Source organism: Triplophysa rosa, linkage group LG25 (assembly GCF_024868665.1).
Source record: "Triplophysa rosa linkage group LG25, Trosa_1v2, whole genome shotgun sequence".
Taxonomy (NCBI): domain Eukaryota; kingdom Metazoa; phylum Chordata; class Actinopteri; order Cypriniformes; family Nemacheilidae; genus Triplophysa; species Triplophysa rosa.
This window is the reverse complement of record NC_079914.1, coordinates 5053624-5074139: the sequence shown is the minus strand read 5'-3', so window position 1 is coordinate 5074139 and position 20516 is coordinate 5053624. Positions and strand designations below refer to the sequence as shown.

General features: G+C 37.5%; 1 protein-coding gene across 1 annotated transcript in view; it reads left to right on the top strand.

Moving 5' to 3' along the window:
- LOC130549232 (dedicator of cytokinesis protein 3-like) overlaps nucleotides 1-20516 on the top strand; it is a 64227-nt gene that overhangs the window by 30792 nt on the left and 12919 nt on the right. Inside the window, exons 2-3 of the mRNA XM_057326451.1 lie at nucleotides 8390-8473; nucleotides 15205-15245. Of these exons, the coding sequence (XP_057182434.1) occupies nucleotides 8390-8473; nucleotides 15205-15245 (125 nt within the window). The remainder of the gene's footprint in view (nucleotides 1-8389; nucleotides 8474-15204; nucleotides 15246-20516) is intronic.

The following is a 20516-nucleotide window of genomic DNA, read 5'->3' as shown; positions in this document are numbered from 1 at the left end:
CAGAATTTTTATTTTTAGGTGACCTGTCCCTTTAAGGTACAATAATGTACCTTACGTCGTATTTGTTGTGTTGTATTTGTGTTGTGGTTTGATTGTTAAATTTTTCTTATGTTGTTTCCCTCATTCAACATTTTTCATTTCGGAGGTGCTAGGATCGCTGCATAGTTGCTAAGGTGTTTTAAGGTGTTGCTAGACAGTTGCTAGGGTCAAAGTAATACATTTGACAAAACACTATTAAACGTATAGTTTGCACAAAAATGAAAATTCTTTCATCATTTTCTCACCCTGATGTCATTCCAAACCTGTATGATGTTCTTTCCTCTGCAGAACACAAAAGAAGATATTTTGAAGAATGTTGAAAACCAAAAGACATTGAATCCCATTGACTTTCATTATGTGGACACAAAACCACTGAGACATTTCTCAAAATATCTTCTTTTGTGTTCCACAGAAGAAAGAGTCATATACAGGGTTTGAAAGACATGAGGGTGAATAAATGATGACGGTATTTTTATTCTTGGCTGAACTATCCCCAATGATCTCAGACCTCATCCTCCCAGTCACATCCTGCACTCAGTCACATAAACATCACCTCTTCTGCTCTCAGAACAGCATATGAAATCAAAGGGTATTTTACGTCTGTCCGGCACACCTCAGAGGCTGTGATGGATGCGGGCAAATGGGCCATTTTGTTCATCTGGCTGTCGGCAGTGTGCCCAGATTCAGAAGTGTCCAAAGTGTTCAGGTAGAATACACTTCAAATGAGAGCGCAGCCAGCACAATGTACAACAGCTGCTACCTTTCTGTCTCATCAATTCAGTTTATTGCCGCCCTTACGCCATCATAAGAACGTCTTGCCAAAGTTTGTATTAGATTTCTTTGCCCTCCGTTACGGCGGGAATCAAATTCATGGTGCTCAAGAAGTCGTATGGAGCTATGGTTTGTTAAAGATAGAGGGCCAATGAGTCATGTTCAGAAACATCAAGGGGTCTTGGTTTGCCCCTGCTGGTAGATGTCATAACTACATCATATGGATGCGTCTGCCATTGAGATGAATGCTAACTCTCTGCAGGTATTACAAAACCCATTGGGATGCCTTATGCTGCATTCACATCATGTTGTTATAGTAACCAGATGAGAACTTCATGTTGATGATTTTGATTTTTTTAATGTAATAAAATATACAGTACTGTAATAAATAAAAAAATAAAAAAATTATTGATATAATTAATCTCATTTTGCAAAATATTTAAGAAAAAGCATGGGACTTTTTTACTAGTTGAAGTCATAATTCCAACTTTGTCTAAATGTGGATTTAAAGAAACAGCACATCATTTTTTCATCCCATTTTAAAGGCATAGTTCACCCAAAAATCAAAATTCTGCCATCATTTATTCACACTTATGTCATTCAAATCCTGTATATGATTGTTTCTTCTGTGCAACACAAAGGAAGATATTTAGAGAAATGTCTCAGCAGTTTTGTGTCCATTCAATGGAAGTCAACGGGGATCAACGCTGTTTGGTTAACAACATTCTTCAAAATATATATTTTTTGTGTTCTGAAGAAGAAAGAAAGTCATACAGGTTTGGAACGACATGAGAGTAAATTATGAGAAAAAAAACTATTGGACTGTACCTTTAATGCATAGACCTCAATAACCAAGCCATTTGTGGGTTAAAGGGATAGTTGACCCAAAAATGGAAATTCTGTCATCATTTACATTGTGTTAATATTCTTCAGAATATCTTCTTTTGTGTTCTGCAGAAAAAAGAAAGTCATACCGGTTTGAAATGATAAGAGGGTGAGTAAATGAAGACAGAAGTTTTATTGTTGGGTGAACTGTCCCTTTAAATCTCAGAAAAAGTGTCAACACTGTGGCTCTGTGGCTCTGTCAGTACATGGCTCTGTTTGTTCAACATCCTGAACGTAGAACATCTCACTGAATTCATTCAGTCTCAATGGATGATGTGTATTGGGATTTTAATTTGTAGAGTGTGTCATTGTCAATGTCAAAAAGCAACCCACCAATATTACGCTAGTCACACTTCATTGCAGTACAGCTTGTCCCTGTTCACAGATGACTAATGCTTACACACTGCATTGTATATAGCAGCAACAGTGTTGTGTAATAGAGCTATATGTCATCACGCATCTCCAGACAGAGCCCAAAAGACGACATTTTCTGTCATGTTTTAAAGAGGGTGCCATCTAGTGTTTAATAAATTGAGTGTGGCTCCATGACAGGCAGCAAAATGTCCCTGTAAATAAGGTATGTAGAACGTGGCTAGCTCATTCTCGCAATATCTGTCAGTAAAACTGAGCAGAAAAAACTGTTACCCCTCATAAACCCAGATTTAATAGCGTTTCCCGCCTGTTTGTTTAGCAGATTATTAGACACACATATAAACCGCGCCAGCAGGGATCAATTTGGCTTGTTGTTTGTTTGGCAAGACAGGACAGTATTCAGGACTGCAGTAAGAGGTCTTCCCCCTTGGGCTCTGGTGGCCCTCATCCATCAGATGAGAATGTCTTCATAGTCAGCGCACGTTAGAGTCTTAATTTAACCTACAGGTTTAGCACGTCGTGGTAGTCATAAGGCAACCCGACTGAAATCTGATTAGTTACTAAAGGCAAATATGAAGCGTATAATGACTGACTTTTGTCATCCTGCAGATTTGAATTGAGAAGAAACCTGTTTCCCATGCTAAGGGATCATTTGCCCTCAGCTAGCATGTCTGTCATAGCACGCTGGTAAATTGCGCTAATCATATACGCGCACAGTCATTTGCCACACAACCCTTTTGCTGGCAGGTGCCACAACAAATGCTAATTTGACAAGCTGTATTTGCTTTAATTAAAATGTCATCTCCTCTCAGGATGTGTCGTTTTCTTTTTACTTGTGTCATGGAAGTCTTTGACACTTTGGTTTGGTTGACACCCAGCTGTTAATTTATTTCTGTCATGTTGAGAGTTAGCATTGGTTAGCGCAGCAGAGCATGGTCAGATGTTGTGACTTGAATGCCGTCATTGCTAATTTTGTTATTAACCAAATAGCATGCGCGACGACAATGTAATTTTGGAGCTGGCAAAGTTTTTATCACAGTAACGATATATATCGCTATATAAGTTATTCGTTATAAAGAAAATTTTTTAATGAAATTAAATTATCATGTAGCAATTTTATATAATAAATAACGTAAATTTAATACTTAACAGGCTTTGCTGGATGCAGACAACATTTAGTAATTGAATTTGGATGAATTTGTAATTCGTAATTGTTCATTAAAAGTTGCATTATGTAATAAGAAAAATATAGTAATGCCAGTAATGGTATAAAACTGATACAGTACATTTGCTCACAGTTCTTATGGTTGATTTAGAAATATGACAGTGAAACTAATTTTCCAGATGCACTACGTTCAACCCAATCTCACTCTGCGAAAGCAAATCATACTGAAATATACGACTAAGATCGTACCAGGGGTCTCATTTATAAAACTATATGTAGGATCTTTACTACAAGTGTACGTGCGCCCGAAAGCCATAAATAGCGTACGCCCAAAAATATTCAGACTTCTAAAACCATGCGCACGCACACCTGTAAGCAATATTCGCTTTATAAATCACAGATCGCCTGCAAGTGTTGGTACATGAATCATCCTCATACCCCGCCCTGTACAGTACACAGCCATTTTTAACCATACAGTGCCCTCCACTATTATTTGCACCCTTGGTAAATATGGGCAAAAAAGGCTGTAAAAATAAATCTGCATTGTTTCTCCTTTTGATCTGTATTCAAAACATCTACAATATTCCAACATTTCATTTAAGTAAAACAATTTGAAGTGAGGGGAATATAACATTATGATTTTTTTTATCTTGTACACCCTGGTCACAATTATTGGCACCCTTAGAAATTCTTATGAGTAAAATATCTCCCAAGTATATTCCCATTGATATTAAAATTTTCTGAGCACACCAAGGTGACTAGAAACATGATGTTGTCCTTGTCCAGTCATGACTTCTTGTTGCACAGGAGAATAAATATTAGTAACACAAACCCCCTTAATCATTTATCACAATGGATAGAACCAAAATATTCTGTTGTGATGTGCAATATAATTCTGTTGAGCTACACAAAATACAAAATGGCTTTAAGGAAATAGTTAAAACAATAAAAATCTAATTCCCAACATCAGGGCAATGATCAAGAAGTTTTAATGGACTGGGGATGTTGAAAATCTGCTGGATTGTTATATTGTCTATATTGTCTCAATGCACAGAGAGGAGAAGAATTTGAGTGGCCAAAACTCTTCAAAGAGCACAGATGGAAAATTCAGTTGAATTTTGGGGTCAGAAAGCATTTAAGAAAAATAAAGGAAAACTGCACCTCCATCACCACAAGTTGTTTGCGACACTGTTCAAGAAAGCAAACTCCACCATATTAATCTGCCATACTGGAACTTCAACCAGGACTGGGTTCTATGGCCATATGAAATGAAAAATAGTTTTTTGGCAGCAATAACACAAGATTTACTGTTTTTCATGCAAATGGAGGTTTGAATACGAGGGTGCCAACAATTGTGACCAGGGTGTATAAGAGAAAAACATTTTTTTCATAATGTGATATTCCTATAGACCTGTGTTCCTAAAGTGTAAGGGCCATTACAATACCATGTCTGTCATAAGGAGAACTGTATTGACATGAACTAACATTAACAAGGGTTAATAAATGCTGAAAAACTAAATTGTTCAGTGTTAGCTAATGCATTTACTAATGTTAACTAATAGCATCCTATTGTAAAGTGTTACCACAACATCGTCCTCACTACACTACCACAGTGAAATTTGTGACATTCTGTCTTTAAGTGAGATTATTTATGAAAAAAAGCCTTTTTATTAGTCTACTGAATAATTCACAGCATATACAGTAGATCTTTGGCTTGATCACATGCTTTCTTGGAATCTGCAGTAGGAACCTCCAGACAAGCATTAAATATTCATGTGCGATCTTTAGGAATAAATAACAAATGACACAATGCCATGAAAAATGTTTAAATAAACATCACGAATCCTTTAAGATGCATTTAACTGCCAGACTGGTTGAACAGAAAGGATGTTTTGGCAGCATCTTGAGAATGATGCTGTTTATATAATGCAAACTAAACACTTGAACATTTAAGAGGATTTTGTGACTTCATATAAAAAGGTTTTTTTTAATACTGGCTTTCTGGTACATAATATATGACTTAAATCCAATATGTGTTGTCATATTTTTATTAAACATACAGTATATATATATATATATATATATATATACTGTACATACTGTATATACCATTTTCAATTCTTGACAGAGTGGCAGATTTTTATACTTAACACAGATTTTTATATTTTGTTGCATGTGTTTCTCTGTTCTGTTCCGTGCAGGGCCTGTTGCGTAGTAACAGTACGAGCGGTTCGTATCTGGTCGAGATGTTGGTATGAACAGGCATGGATATCAATTTTATATCCTGAGAGGGCCCATCAAACGCCTGTGTACAGATTCAGCTCTGCAAAACATGCCAGACAGGATCATGTTGCACAAATACAAATGGATTTGGAGAAATTACTCAGCTTTGTTCCGGGCATTTCTGCTGCTGTACGACTGTCTGACTATTATAATCTCATCCAAATATAATGAAAGAGGCAGGGAATGGCTTATTTCCCAGGTTGGGGGGTATTTCGACTGACAAAAAAATAACAACACGCTGCACGTTAAGCTGAGTCTACAGTAGACGAAGGAGATGTTTATTTTGGGAATGTGCTTTATCCCCAAATATCACATTAAAGAACATCTGGGTTTCACACACACTTACAATTCGATGATCAGTTTTTAGGTGTTCACATCGAGGTGAATTGACATTGACAACCTGTTTCACTTCCATATCGTGACGGATTTCTGAGAGAAACAGAAAGAACAAAAAATAGCTACTTGGCTATTATTATTATTATTATAACAAAGACTAGTTGGGTGACAGTTGTCTGGTTTCATTCTTGTGTGCTTACAGTGGAGAGAATATTCGCTCTTGGAAGCTGGTCATGCATGTAACCGGTTTCATCACTACGGATTACTGGGATGCTGTGTTTATGTTACCATGGCAATATGTTTGGGACGTCTATACTTTAAAAGCTGCACTACATGCCACTTTTTTTCTTTTTGTGATACTGAAATACATTGTGTGATAATAAATCGTATCATTTACACAACTGCTCTATTTCCTGCATGATGGCAGTAGTCATAGTACCATCATACTGTAACACCACACACATATTTTAGATTTGTTTGATTCATTTATGTGTGTCTGTGGTACTGAAAGATTATAATACGTATATGAAAGTATATACGTGACCCTGGACCACAAAAGTCTTAAGTAGCACGAGAACATTTGCAGTAATAGTCAAAAATACGTTGTATGGGTTAAATGATCGATTTGTCTTTTATGCCAAAAATCATTAGGATATTAAGTAAAGATCATGTTCCATGAAGATATTTTGTAAATTTCCTACCGTTGACAGGGTTTTTCCTGGCTCAAAATGAGGCAGAGGTGGTGCCATCCTGATCTTGGACACATACACGTAGGCCTACCGTACCTTTAAGTGGCTTAACCAAAGTGACTTTGAGTTTGATATATTAAAAGTTCTAACAAAATTAGATAAAAATGATTTATTTTTATTTGATTTTTTTTAATTTTTTAAAGTATTTTTATCATTTTCAACTAACTTTTCAGCCCACAATAGCCAACTGAATTAACCAGTCTTTCTAAATGAGCAAAGCTCATTCACATGTTGCATTCTCTGTGGTTCACTTTAAATGATTCAATGATCTCTTATATCTTATATCTCTTTTCGCTAGTGACTGAAAAGTTCAGTAGTTTAAATGAATCGGTTCAAATGAGTCATTCGTGTGTGAGTCATTCTAAAAGCAATGTGCGTTCATACTGGCGAACTCGCTGTGTACAGTATACGCTGATTCAACGATCCAACTGCACAGCTAAAGACATTACAATGATGTACGTCATGTTAATTTAAGACATTTCAAGAAATTAAAAGTACTTTGATGCTAAACAAACAGCCGTGAAACACAGGCTGGCTCTTGTTCTGCAACTCTTTTTAGCACCTCAGTGTGCTGATAACGAAACAACACCTCCACTGTGGCCTAATGTCGCAACTGCAGTTACAAATGACAGTCTGTTAAATGCACGCAGCATTTCTTGTGAAGACTCACAACATAATTTTGGCGAGAGCCTGAGGCGGCACGGCATTTGACGGAGGCGGCCGCCTCCAATTTCTCTATGCAGGAAAAACCCTGCGTTAATATATTAAAACGTTAATTTTGTGAGTGGATGCAGCAAAATTGCTAACAAAAATGGCGAGAAACACGCCTACAAACTTCACTCGCTGCTGCCCGCTCTTTGGGAATTACCCACTCAAGTTTGGTATCTATGTAAAGCTTAGACTTTCTGCTTTCGGGTTCATCTACTCTTCACAATGTCTTTACAGTGGTAAGCCAATAGAGAGTAATATCTTGTTAGCAACGGCCTGCTACAGCGCCTCTGATGGACAACTTTAAAAGCGATTTTCTCAATATTTTAATTTTTGCACCCTCAGATTCCAGAGTTATATATTCAAAGCATTACAGTATACAAAGCTTTATGAATCTCTGTCATTCTAAATTTTTTTAAAGACAGTTGTAATATTTTGGAAGAAGCTCTATCTACCATGTAGTGGGTTTTATAGCCGTACACAACAGTGGAGCTTAAAAGCAGACAGCGAACAGACATTTTCTGTTCTGCTGAACCCAACAGCGAATGCATGGCCTGCAGATGACCTGAATATTATAGTAGCTTTGTCTTAATGGCTTATCCGTAAACAAAAGAGAAAACGCTGGGCTTCACATATCCAGTGCATCTACAGCCAAACCATTCTCTAAATCCCACTGAATCTGAACAATAAAAGTGTGGAGAATACAGATTCATTATTCACATGTAGCATGCGTTGCTTACTCCTGAGGAAAGCTGTATGTTGTACCTCAGTTTCTCTCTTCTGTTATTCATAAACAGGTGACTGTAATGTTTAATGTGCAAAGATGAAATATAAGCCATTTTTGGTTCTCTTACAGAAAGTGTTGTGTTAGCAGACACTTATCCAAAGCAAAGTGCATTTAAGGTACATGTGATTGGTTTTCGCATCCCTAGGGTGTCAAATCCATGACCTTGGCTATGTTTTATCAGTCGCGATACAGAAATACATTTCAATGCAAATGTTTTTGCACATATGCAATCCTCAAATACAGACAGTACTTCTTATCTAACTCCTGTTCTCTGTTTCCTCTTTTTTTTCTCAGTGGTCTGTAGTTTCCGTGGATCTGTCTCACATGGTCTGTCTCTAGAGCTTGGAGAAACCGTTCAGATCTTGGAGAAGTGTGAAGGTAAGACATTCAAGTCAAATATCTTTACATGAATATATACATTTTTGTTTTCTAATAATTAAGATTAAAGGGTTAGGTACTCTTTGAAACAAAGAGTTTTCTTTTTAAGAGTTTTGATCCTTATTTTATCATCACTTGAAGAGCCATAAGTCACATGCCGTCCCCCATCCGGTTTTGGGTCAACATGTCTTGTAAATTACAAGAAAAATCCATCTCTGCATTTCTCCTGAGAAGACGTAACCCATGCTGCTGGCAGTCTCAAATTCAGAAACCAGAATAATTTTGAATCCTTAAACTCAACTGAGAGACTTTCAACAGGACGCCCCCAGGGTCGTCATTTCACTCGACTTGAAGCTGTAGTAAATGTTTCATTAGCATGTATTTATGATTAGTTAGACTATGAGAAGACTAAATCTTCAAAGTTCAATGGATTATTTGAATGTCTGAATTTATTTTATGTTATTCCACATAATGTTAGCTACAGTAGCTTACCGTAATGTCGGTCTTGTAGATCCACCTTGATGATGTGTACCCATCTCTGAACTCGGGCTTTGATTATCGATTCAATGATAAAACCTGTTTATCGCCATCCTGGCCTGGAAGTGCCGGTGCGTGCTTGATCATTTATTCACCCTTATGTCATTCAAAACCTGTATATTACTCTTTCGTATGTGGAACACAAAAGAAGACCCTGCTGAAAAAAAACATAGAAACCATCACAGAAATTATAATGATTTCAATTAGAATATCCTTACAACTCAATACCTTTTCCATTAAAACCATTACAGAATTCCTTTTTGTTGTGTGTTTTGGGCATTATTCAAGTAGGATTTAACATCCCACCAATAGAATCCTTCTAAACACCAGTAAACACCATTACAGTTTACATTAAAGCAAATACAAATATTTAATAGTTTAATATTGTTTTTTTCAGCAGGGGATATGTTGAGAAATGTCCTGGTGGTTTGGTATCTATATAATGGAAGTCAAAGGAGTCCAATGTTGTTTGGTTACCAACATTCTTCAAACTATCTTTTGTTTTCTGCAGAAGAAAGAAAGTCCTAAAGGTTTGGAATCACGTTAAGACAATCTAACAGCGCATTTCTAATATTTTGGGACCATCATGAGTCAGCATACTATATGAATTTAAAAGCTCAATGTAAACACACAGCCTACAGATTTACTTTCTGGTGACAGATTTGTCATAGATTTTCGCTTGAGCTCCCTCTGGACATCGAAAAAGAATTGGCTCGATTTCAGTGTGTAAAGGTCAGTAATAAAAAATGCTTGTTCCCGAGAGCTGTCAGTGGTCACGGTTACAGCCTGATATTCAGAGCCCGCAGGCAAAAAGTGCTGCATTGTTCATCATCTACTGAAAGATACTGTAGCCTTGTGAAAGAAGAAATATATGTTGAGTCAAACACAAAGCCTCGGCCTCAGGTGTGCGACTGGTAAAAGTCTTTTTAAATGTCCTGTGTGCTATTTTTTGCTACCCGTCAAGTTATCTGGGGCTTTTTTTGGAAGTACAGTGACAGAGAGTGGGTAGTGTTACAATAAAAAGCCTATTTAACTGCCTGGTCGATGTCTAAAAGCTAAAAGTATTGCAAACAATAGAGCTGTCCACCCAAACTTGAGTTCTGTCATAATGTACTCATGTTGTTCCAAAACTGTTCATTCTTCTGTGGAACATACGTTTTCTACACAATAAAAATGATCAGTGATTTTGTATTGTCCTGCTGAAAAAAACAAGAAAAAAAACACCATTATTTTTCATAAAACTGACAATTCTTCAAGAAAGTCAGAACAAAATGTGGGCAAGTAAATGATTACAGAATTGTGGGTGACCAAACCCTTCTATTTCTCCAAGTATGCACAGTTTGAAGCACTCAGAAGTGTGCGACTTGACATACACGTGTATGTTGTGTATTAGTGGATTGGCTGCGGGTCAGTAGGCGAGGCGAGAGGTTTTGATTTGGCTTCGAGACCCGGAATAATCAGTGCTCTGATTCACAGGGTTAGCAGTTTGCTGTGCGTATTGATTGTTTTGCTGCAGTGAAATGCTTTTGAGGTAATGGATGCTTGGAAAATCGAAGCTTTTGAGAGCTCTGGGCTCTGGAGTGTCACAGTGGCCTGCAGTGGGCTGACTGGAGCGTTCTGTTCTGAGGGCTGAAGTTTTTTGCAGTGTCATCTGCTGGGAAGTTGAAAGACAAGTGTACGTTTGAAGACATGGCAGTATGCTTGACTGCCTCTGCTCATCGGGGGTTTCCCTTTTTATTGTAAACGGAACCAGGGCCAATGTTCAAGGTACTGCAGTATTTCCCGAGACTGTGGAATAGAAATGAGGATAGATGCATGGATGGCAGACAGACAGAGAGACAGTCGGATAGATTGAAAGATAGATGGATAGGAAGACAGAGTGAAAGACAGACATAAAGAGGATAGGTGGACAGACAGACAGACAGATAGATGAAATGGCCAACAGAGACATGGACAGGTAGATGAAATAGCAGACAGACAGATAGACAGAGACCCACAGACAGAAGGAATGACAGACAGATTGATGCAATGGCAGGCAGACAGACAGACAGATAGATAGATACAATGGCCAACAGAGACACAGTCGGTAGATGAAATAGCAGACAGATGGACAGAGACCCACAGATAGAAGGAATGACAGACAGATATACAGATAGATGAAATGGCAGACAGTTAGGCAGAGACAGACAGGTAGATGGAATGGCAGAAAACAGACAGATAGAAGGAATGACAGACAGATAGATGAAATGGCGGACAGTTAGGCAGAGACAGACAGATAGATAGAATGGCCAACAGAGACACAGACGGTTGAAATAGCAGACAGATAGACAAAGATACAAAAAGATATGGAATGACAGACAGGTAGATGAAATGGCGGACAGGTAGGCAGAGACAGACAGATAGATAGAATGGCCAACAGAGACGCAGACGGGTAGATGAAATAGCAGACAGATAGACAAAGATACAGACAGATAGATGGACTGACAGACAGGTAGATGGAATGGCAGACAAAAAGACAGATAGAGCCAGAGAAATAGATGCAATGGCAGACAGATCAATGGAAGGACAGACGGAGACAGAAAGAAAGACAGACAGACAGTTGGATTCAATGGCAAACAGATAGACAAAGATACAGACAGATAGATGGAATGACAGACAAACAGATAGACATAGGAAATGGCAGACAGATAGACAAAGACAACGGCAGACAGATAGATGGAATGGCAGATAGACAGACACAGATAGATAGAATGACAGACTGATAGATGGAATGGCATATAGACAGACAGAGAGACAGATGGACAGATAGAATGTCAGACAATGAGACAGGCTTACAGAGAGAGACAGGTAAACAAAATATCAATCAAACAAAGAGACATATAGACAGACAGACAGGTGGAATGGCAGGCAGAAATGGCAGACAGAAAAAAACAGATGGATAGATGAAATGGCAGACAGACAGACAGATAGATGGATGGAATGGAATGGCAGACAGAGAGACCAACAGTGAGATAGAATGGCAGACAGACGGATGAAATGAAAGACACAGAAACAGACAGGTAGATGGAACAACAGACAGATGGGATGACAGACAGAGAGACAGAAAGATAGAAAAGCAGACAGACAGACAAAGAAATAGAATGGCAGACAGAGAAACAGACAGGTTGATGCAACAACAGAGACAAACAGGTAGATGGAACGGCTGACAAAGATACAGACAGACAGAGAGACACAAAGATAGAAAAACAGACAGACAGACAGACGATGGCAGGAGTAGTAGTCATCCCGCAGGGGTTTGGCCCTCTAACGTGAAACCTGTTGAGTCAGACCTCACCCTCACAGCTGTGAACACAAACAGTCTGACAGCTTAACAAGTCCCTGCCGTCTAAACCTGTTGAGAGACACAAAGACACATGAGACATTTCATCAGCTGATGTTTGTTTGCAGCTGTATGTTGATGTTGAAATCCACAACATCCACACGGAAGTCTCACCACATGAGCCGTCTGCTAATCTATCACAGCTAATGCCAGTCAGCCGCTAGTTTACTGTTTGTATACAACACTGTCAACTTTTCTGAAGTTGTTTTGTCTGGTTTCTTCTCTAGAGAGCGTCAACTAGACGTCTAATTTGCTTGGTACTGTTCAGGCAGCTTGTAGCAAGCTAATGGTGATCATTTGCTAATATGCTAAAAATGTTCAAAAGTTTATTCCATTCATTAGCTAATAGCTTGGTTTGTTTAGGTGCTAAAGACAAATTGACAGTGCAAGCGGCTGTCGTTGATTGACACGTTTATGCATAAATCTAAAAGGTAATTATGAAGTCCACCTCACCGTTATCAAGACCCAGCTGGGGAGGGTGCTAACAAAGATCGACTGCAATAATAAATGCGTCGGGTCTAGGTTGCATTTGGGACAGATGGCCGCAGGTGCGCACATGTTACTTACCAAGCTTATGAATTTTCCATCGTCGTCCCAGCAGATTGTTTGCAAATGGCTGCGTTAACAATTGCATCAAACTCAGGCTGGTGGTACCGTTTTGATTTGAATATTGCAGTTAATATCTTTGATTTATCTTTTTCTTGATTTTTTTATGAAATATTGAGTAAAACTAGGGGTAGTAATAGAACAGCAGTGATTTTTCATATTTTTAAATGAAAGATATTTGTTATACGAGGCAATAAAATCAACTTTGCCCAGTAAAAAATAATAATATTGATAGCTGATCTACCTTAATATTTTATCATTTTTGGTTATTCTGTTATAGACAATGACTTGACTAATTGTTTTGTGGACCATCACAGCTACAGTGTTTGCCAGCTGAACCCAGCTTGTAAAGCTAGTCAACCCACATGTTTTTCTGGTAAATCTGGTTATAAAAGACGTCATTCTGATTAACCAAATCAGAACGTCTGGTTTGGAAAACAACACACCGGCCTTCCATGCTGGCAACCACCATCCAAAACACATCATGATGGTCACCAACTGGTCTTTTAGCCAGGTGTGTAATTGAAATCAGTATTATGCAAATGAGTTCCCGCCACAATAGGTCTTTGTTAATGGCTAGTTAATTTGCTTCAGAGGAGATACAGGTCATTTGTGTCCTCCAATTAAAAAACACTCAAATAGACTGAAGCAGAGTAATGCTGCTGTAAATGATGTGTCCAGAGCGCCAGCGGGGTTAACCAGATGAATCCACCATCAGATAGCAGTCAGAATTGGATAAATAAAAAAAAACGTCCTTATGGAAATCAACAAATCACAAAGCTGATCTACAGGTTGCACTGCCCAGAAGTCGCGCATTGGTTGAGTCAGAAGTTGGACGGTTGAACAATCAGTGTTTTGAAAACATCACCACATTATGCTCCACATGGTCATTAATCTACAAATCATTTTTACATTAAAAATACGCATTTAATCTTTAATTCCAATTCATAAAAAAAAATTGAAAATATCGAAAGGCAATGCTTTAAAAACCTTGGAAGAAAAGAAGTTCATTCCTCTAGGCGACTATTTAGTCATGATTAAATATGCCACCGGCTAGCTCTCTGTGCAGCTAACGTTGCGAGAATCTTGGACAGCTGGCTTTCTTACCGCATTAATAAGGTGGCATACTGTGCAGAGACTGAATTCATGCACCTCGCTCGTTTATTATGGACTGAAAGCTTATTATGATGTTGGTTTAGGCCAGTCGGGTTTTCCAGCAGTGTGCTGAATCTGTAAGGAGATGGTATTTCAGAAAGGTACTGGACGTCAGCGAGAGACCTTGGTGTGCTACAGTGCAGTGTTTCTTAAAGGGGTCATATGGCGGAAGTACGTGTTTTTCTGTGTCTTTGGTGTGTTATAAGTTGCCCATGCATGTATTAGACACGTAAAATTGCACAAATGAAAGTGTGGGAACAAAAGATTCATTCTATCTAAAAGCGAATGCTCACCCAGACCTGCCTGAAACGCCTCGTGTAACCACACCCCGGCGAATCTACGTAACTTCGTAACATGATTTGGCTAAGACCGCCCAAATCTACACGTAGTTAAGGTGGGCGTAATTGTAAATCTCATTGTATCGCCTGTCAGCACAATTGCTTTGGAACCTGATGTCCCGAATATGGTAAGAGGCGTTACATTTCCGTGAAATGCTTGCAGTATTTGACCAATCACTACACACTGGTGAACTGGCCAATCATAGCACACCTCGCTTTTCAGAGCGATGAGCTTTGTAAAAAATATGCGCGTTTCAGAGAGGCGGGGCAAAGAGGAGATACAAACATGCACGGTTTGTGGAAAATACAGCGTTTTTGAACCTTTAAATGATGTATACACATTGCGTTACATCTAAACCAAACAATAATATTCGTTTTAGCCGTGCAATATGACTCCTTTAAATTGAAGTTCAACATCATCTAAAGATGTGGCCTTCACAACAGCATAGCTATATGATCCAGTGCATTAGGAACCAAGGGAAGTACTTTTGTGGAGTCTGAAAACGAATGAGGGTTTCCTGTTCTGACAATACAGAAGTGACATGGGCAATTTCAGCATACATACTGTACGAGCAACAAAAATCAACGTGATGTTTTAGATGCCAGCACACTTTGTAAGGATTCTGTGAACAATTCAGAAGTGGCAATGTGTCAAAAGATTTAACTCAGCTGATGTGTTGTGTCATAAATAACATGTTTACTTTTGTCTTTTGCAGGATGGTACAGAGGGTTTTCCACCAAGAAACCAACAATCAAGGTAAATTGATGCTTTGTTCATACTAATACTGTGAGGTTTGTAATATTTACAGTAATAATTCATGTTATTATTGACCCAGGGGTGAATCTAAATGTCAAACCCACAATGAAGAACAGGATCAGTGGTTCTGAACTAGTGGGGTCATGACGTATCTGTGATAATACTTTTTTAATACCATACAGCAGGAAAAACAATGTTAAAATCAATAAAAACATTTAACGGAGTGTCTATTTACACTTAAGTACAAATTGCCCGCCTTGTTGGCAGAGACTATTTGCACTAGCTCCACCCATATGTGATTGGAATAGAGAAAGTGTAAGAACGACGTCATTTCAAACAGCGACTCCAGTGGCGTAATGTGAAAAGTCTGTATAGCTTATAGACCGAGGTTCTAATCCACCTCTCGCTTAAAATGCTCTTTTACCTTTCTCATCATCACATTACAATAAGCATTTGTTTTCAATAAAATTGATTTAAGACTTAAAATTCATTTTTATTCCTAAAGTTTAGGTTTAGGGTAAGGTTAGGGGTAGGTGTAGGGCTTTAATATCTCAATAAGTTGCCATCATTTTATAAATATAATTATTTACACTCTGTTATTATTGCATAATGTTTAATGCACAACAATACTGAGGTGCAAATAGTAACATTATCTGCCACTATTTATAAGTACCAATAGCATCTAACTACTATTTTTACTTAATCCAAAGAAAATACAGCTATTTTCGGTTAGTGTAAATAGCATATTGCTAAGAAATGCTGCTATTTTCACTTAGTGTAAACAGAACCAACTGCTATTTAAACTTAATGTTTAATAAAGTGTAAATAGCATCTATTGCCGCTGCCAGTTTTTTAGAAAATTCTTCATATATCTTTCGAAACAAATTAATATGTGAACATTGACACACCCTTTTTCATGAGAACCATGAACAAATACTGTAGGCCTGTCACGATAACAAGTTTTTGTTTTGGCTGAGAAATAATATATATTGCCTCAGAAATAATTGCGATAAACAATATTATTTTTATTTTGTGAAAATGTTATGCCACTGATTTTAAAATTGATAATAATATAATGCAAGTATGCCCTTTCATAGAACAAAGGTCTTTAAATTCTTAAGAATATTTTGACATTGTCATTGGAATGTTAATAATGCAAATAATAATTAGAGTGTAAATAGATATTCAAAATATAATAATAAAAAATAAACATTCATTTTAAAAAGATAGTTACGGTCCTTGATTATGATTGGTTGATTTGCGTTGAGACAGTATTCAGATAAAATGTTAATGTCATTAATTTTATGTAAACAAACCCTCATAAACAGAACTGCAATATATCACATCACTAAAAACGTTCGATGTCATGTTTATATTTTGCACGATAAGTCGATAAATTGATGATCGCAACTAGAGATAAAATGATGACCGATATATTGGCCAATAATTGGTATTGGTTGATAAAAGCAATTATTCACACCATCGGCTATCGGCTGATAGTTTAAAAAACGCAGATGATCAGGGCCGTAATATTCTGTCAATAAAAAGAGGACAGGAAAATGCAATTAATTTGTATAGAAACTGTTAAGAAACATCACCAGTTTGATGTTCAATATTAATAATCGTTGTATGAATTAATAACATTCAGAAGGTTAAGAAATATTCATGTAATCTTCAGAATCGTTACCGAGAGATATCACTCTGAATAATCGGTTATCGGTGGAAAAATGTTTTATCGGGGCATCTTTTATTGCAACAGGCCTACGAACTAAATCGGATTTTGGGTTTGTAACCAAATATGGTTGCGCTTTGTTTTGTTTGGTAAATTACTATCAAAAAGCACAAAATGGTGCTTTTTTTCATTCATATTTTCATGTTCATATATATTTTCATTTTCATATTTTCATATTCATATTTTGTTTGATAAAATACTACGTGTTAATGTGTAAATTCAGGGTCCAGATGTAAAACTAGTTGAGATCCTACAGGTACACCAAATGCATTGGTCTTAATCATGGGATAGGAACTTAAGTGAAGAATGTTTGCCAAATGTTTGTCTAGGCCTGATGTAATTCACGTACATGAAGTGTATCTAAAAGTCATGTTTGTTGTGTTGACCTGTGTCTGTCAATAATAATTCATGGATGTGGTGGACAATTGACATGGATGATTTCACTAAATGAGACACTCAGGCTCCTAGACAAAAATGAAGGCTGTGAAATCCGTTTACCGCACAACAGTTGTCTTGTTTACAGGAAGCCAGTTGAAATGGCCGGTTTTATGTCTGTTGTCGTCAGTAATGAAATCAGCGGATTTGCTTTACAATAAAGGCCTGGAAACAGGTTGCGAGGTAAATTTTAGTAGCAAGGGGCCATTTTTTATTTTAAAAAATAGCTAAACCTAATTAATGTGAGTGTTTAAATCTATTTATTTCTAAATTTTATGTTTGTAATGGGATGTTTTGGTAGACATCAATATCTGATTTTTGGTGGGTGGGAAAATCATTTTAACCTATACGCCCTTTTCACATGACGTCACGCATCTTCCGTTCTGCCGTGAAGCAGTGTATCGTTACTTCCGCTAGCACTCCAGTTCATAAGGTGGCGGTAATGCACCTATAAGCTGGTTTGCCAACCGCCAGTAAAACTCAAGAAGAAGAAGTTACTTCCACTAGCGCCTCAGAATGGAGTTCTCACGGCCCTCGTCACGCTCTGCTTGTCACAAACGTCTTGCAGACATCTTTTTGTGTTAGCGCATGTGCTAGGATAAGTAGTTGAATAAGTGTTCTGTCAGTTTGTTTTCACTGTTGTTAAATTCCAGCGCGACGGCAAAACGGAAGTTCTTCTTCTTCTTCTTCTTGTTTGTTTCAAGACGGATGTTATGATACACTGCTTTGCGAAAAGGCGGAAGTTAAGTGACGTCATTGTGAAAAGGGCCTATAGCCAAACAACTATGCTTTCATAAATTGTTGCACTGACACATTTGCGAGACCTACCGTTATTTTATCCTTAACGTTATTCTATTCTTTTATGAGGATGCAAGTAGATGCATTTTGCTTGTATACCGCTAATATTTATTCCCCTGTCAGGTTTCCACTAGGCTGTTTTTGATGTTATCTGAGGACACATAGTGAAATACATCTGCTCTCTCTCGCCGACACAGTTTAGATACGGCCTAAGATCGTGTTCATTATCCAGCCATAAATAAATGCTCAGAAATTGCTCTTTTATAATTCATGTTTGATGGATAGTTGTGATTTATTTAAATATCTTTGTTTGAAATGTTTCTCCTAAAATTGGAGAAATAAAAACAGAAACAAACGAGTATTGTTTAAATAAATAGAGTATAGAGTTGTAAAATGAATGTAAAATGTTTGGGTTCATTTTATGAGAAAGATTTGAGTTCATATTGAGATCTTCAATAATATTGAGTTTTAATTGCAGACTTGACAAATCGGAGCCACTGTTGAGATCTCTTCTGAAACTCTAATGGAGACATTTGTGAGATTTCTGCCTCATTTTCTCAGGAGAAATATCTGAGACGCAGATGAGACTTAATTTCAAAATTTACATTTTCTCTCCATTTAATCGTATTGATGTCTAGGAGCAATAACTGAGAGATTAAAGAAATCTCATATGTGATTTTTTTTGTCTTGGCTGAATTAAAATGTATGGTACTGGGAATCTCTCAAGACATCAGAACTGTTTTGTAAAGTAAATCTTTTATTTCAGCTTTTACAGTATAACAGCAAACTATTAACATGCCAAGCGCGTTGCAAGCTCAAGTCCTACCGTTCGATAACTCAGTTCAAATATATGTCCTGTTCAGGCATATGTTGGCATATCCGTTTCCAACAACTGACATTTTCCAACAATTTACTTTTATGTGAGTAAAGTTCACCTTACAAAGGACAACCGAAAAATGGTATGCATGCGTTGACCTTTATGGAGCTTTGGCTGTACTATGAAGGAGCTCTGATCAAAACCACCAAAGATAACGGGACTTTCATGCCAAGTCATTCAAAAGTTACATACTGTAAACGCATACACAGAAGAGCATCACTGAAAACATCACTAGACTTTCTCACCTGGCAGCTATAAGGAAATTAAAAACAGATATTCGCTTAAATATGAATTTGAAAGTATATTTATTTGAAATTTATTTTATTACATTTATAATCTAGAAATAATAGAATTTGAAATATTCCATATAGTATCTGAACTTACTATGAACTCAATCACAGACATGCTGAGACACGTTGCACGCATCTCACTCTGGCCATCCGTCAGGCGCAGGTGTGCCACGCCGCATGCCAGTTGACACTTTCCTCGAGGTGAGAATCCGTGGGGCTGCCTCCATGTTTACCGCGTGTGTGCGCATGCCACGTGGCAAGACCTCAAAGCGCCCGACGGAGGTGCCCGTGATGCCCGTTGCACGCACGGTCCGCAGAAGCGCAATCTACAGCCAATCCTTGCTAATCTACTGTAGAGGTGACACTGGGCTGGCACCTGCTTCACAATTCATGTGCCAAGCCTGCACTGCAGAAGCCACGGGGTTGTACTCACGGTGTGAATAAGGTCGGTAAACTCATTCCATTACCTGCGGCTAAGAGGAAAGAACACCGCCTAGAATAATGATCAGCGTATCTACTGAACGTTTTCCTCTTCTTAGCTTTTAACAAGTGTGCTGTTTGATTTTGAAGACTGTCGTTTATGATATAACAAAAATTCCACGTAATGTTCGTAAGCTGATACAGGTCGCACAACTACACGCTTGTATGTTTGTTTATAGACCAAACTGCTGTATAAATTCAATCTGTAAACTCAATCTGCATAAACATTTGTTTACAGAACGATTTTAATATTAAAATGTATCAATTTACAGTATTTTTAATAAATAAATATGATGAAGATCTAACTAGAGACCTAACTCGCTTTCATTTTTATTTTTTGGAGATTTCATTTTTGTTTATTGAGCTCTACTCTGGTTTTGGATGTTCACACTTATCTTGCATTCTCATCGTTACTTATCATATATAGCTTCAATGTAATTGCAAGGGACCTTAAAATCCAGTGGCAAATAGTATTAAAAAGTTTATTTTAAATTCTATTCGATTCTAGCTAGCTGTGTGGAAAGTGGCCACACTGTTTGTGTTTTGTGAATAAGGAATAGTTAATAGAATAGAGACAGATTGTTCTTTACAATTTAGTTCCATTTGTTAACAATTGCACCAGTAAACATGAATTAACAGTAAACAATACTCCTTTTTCT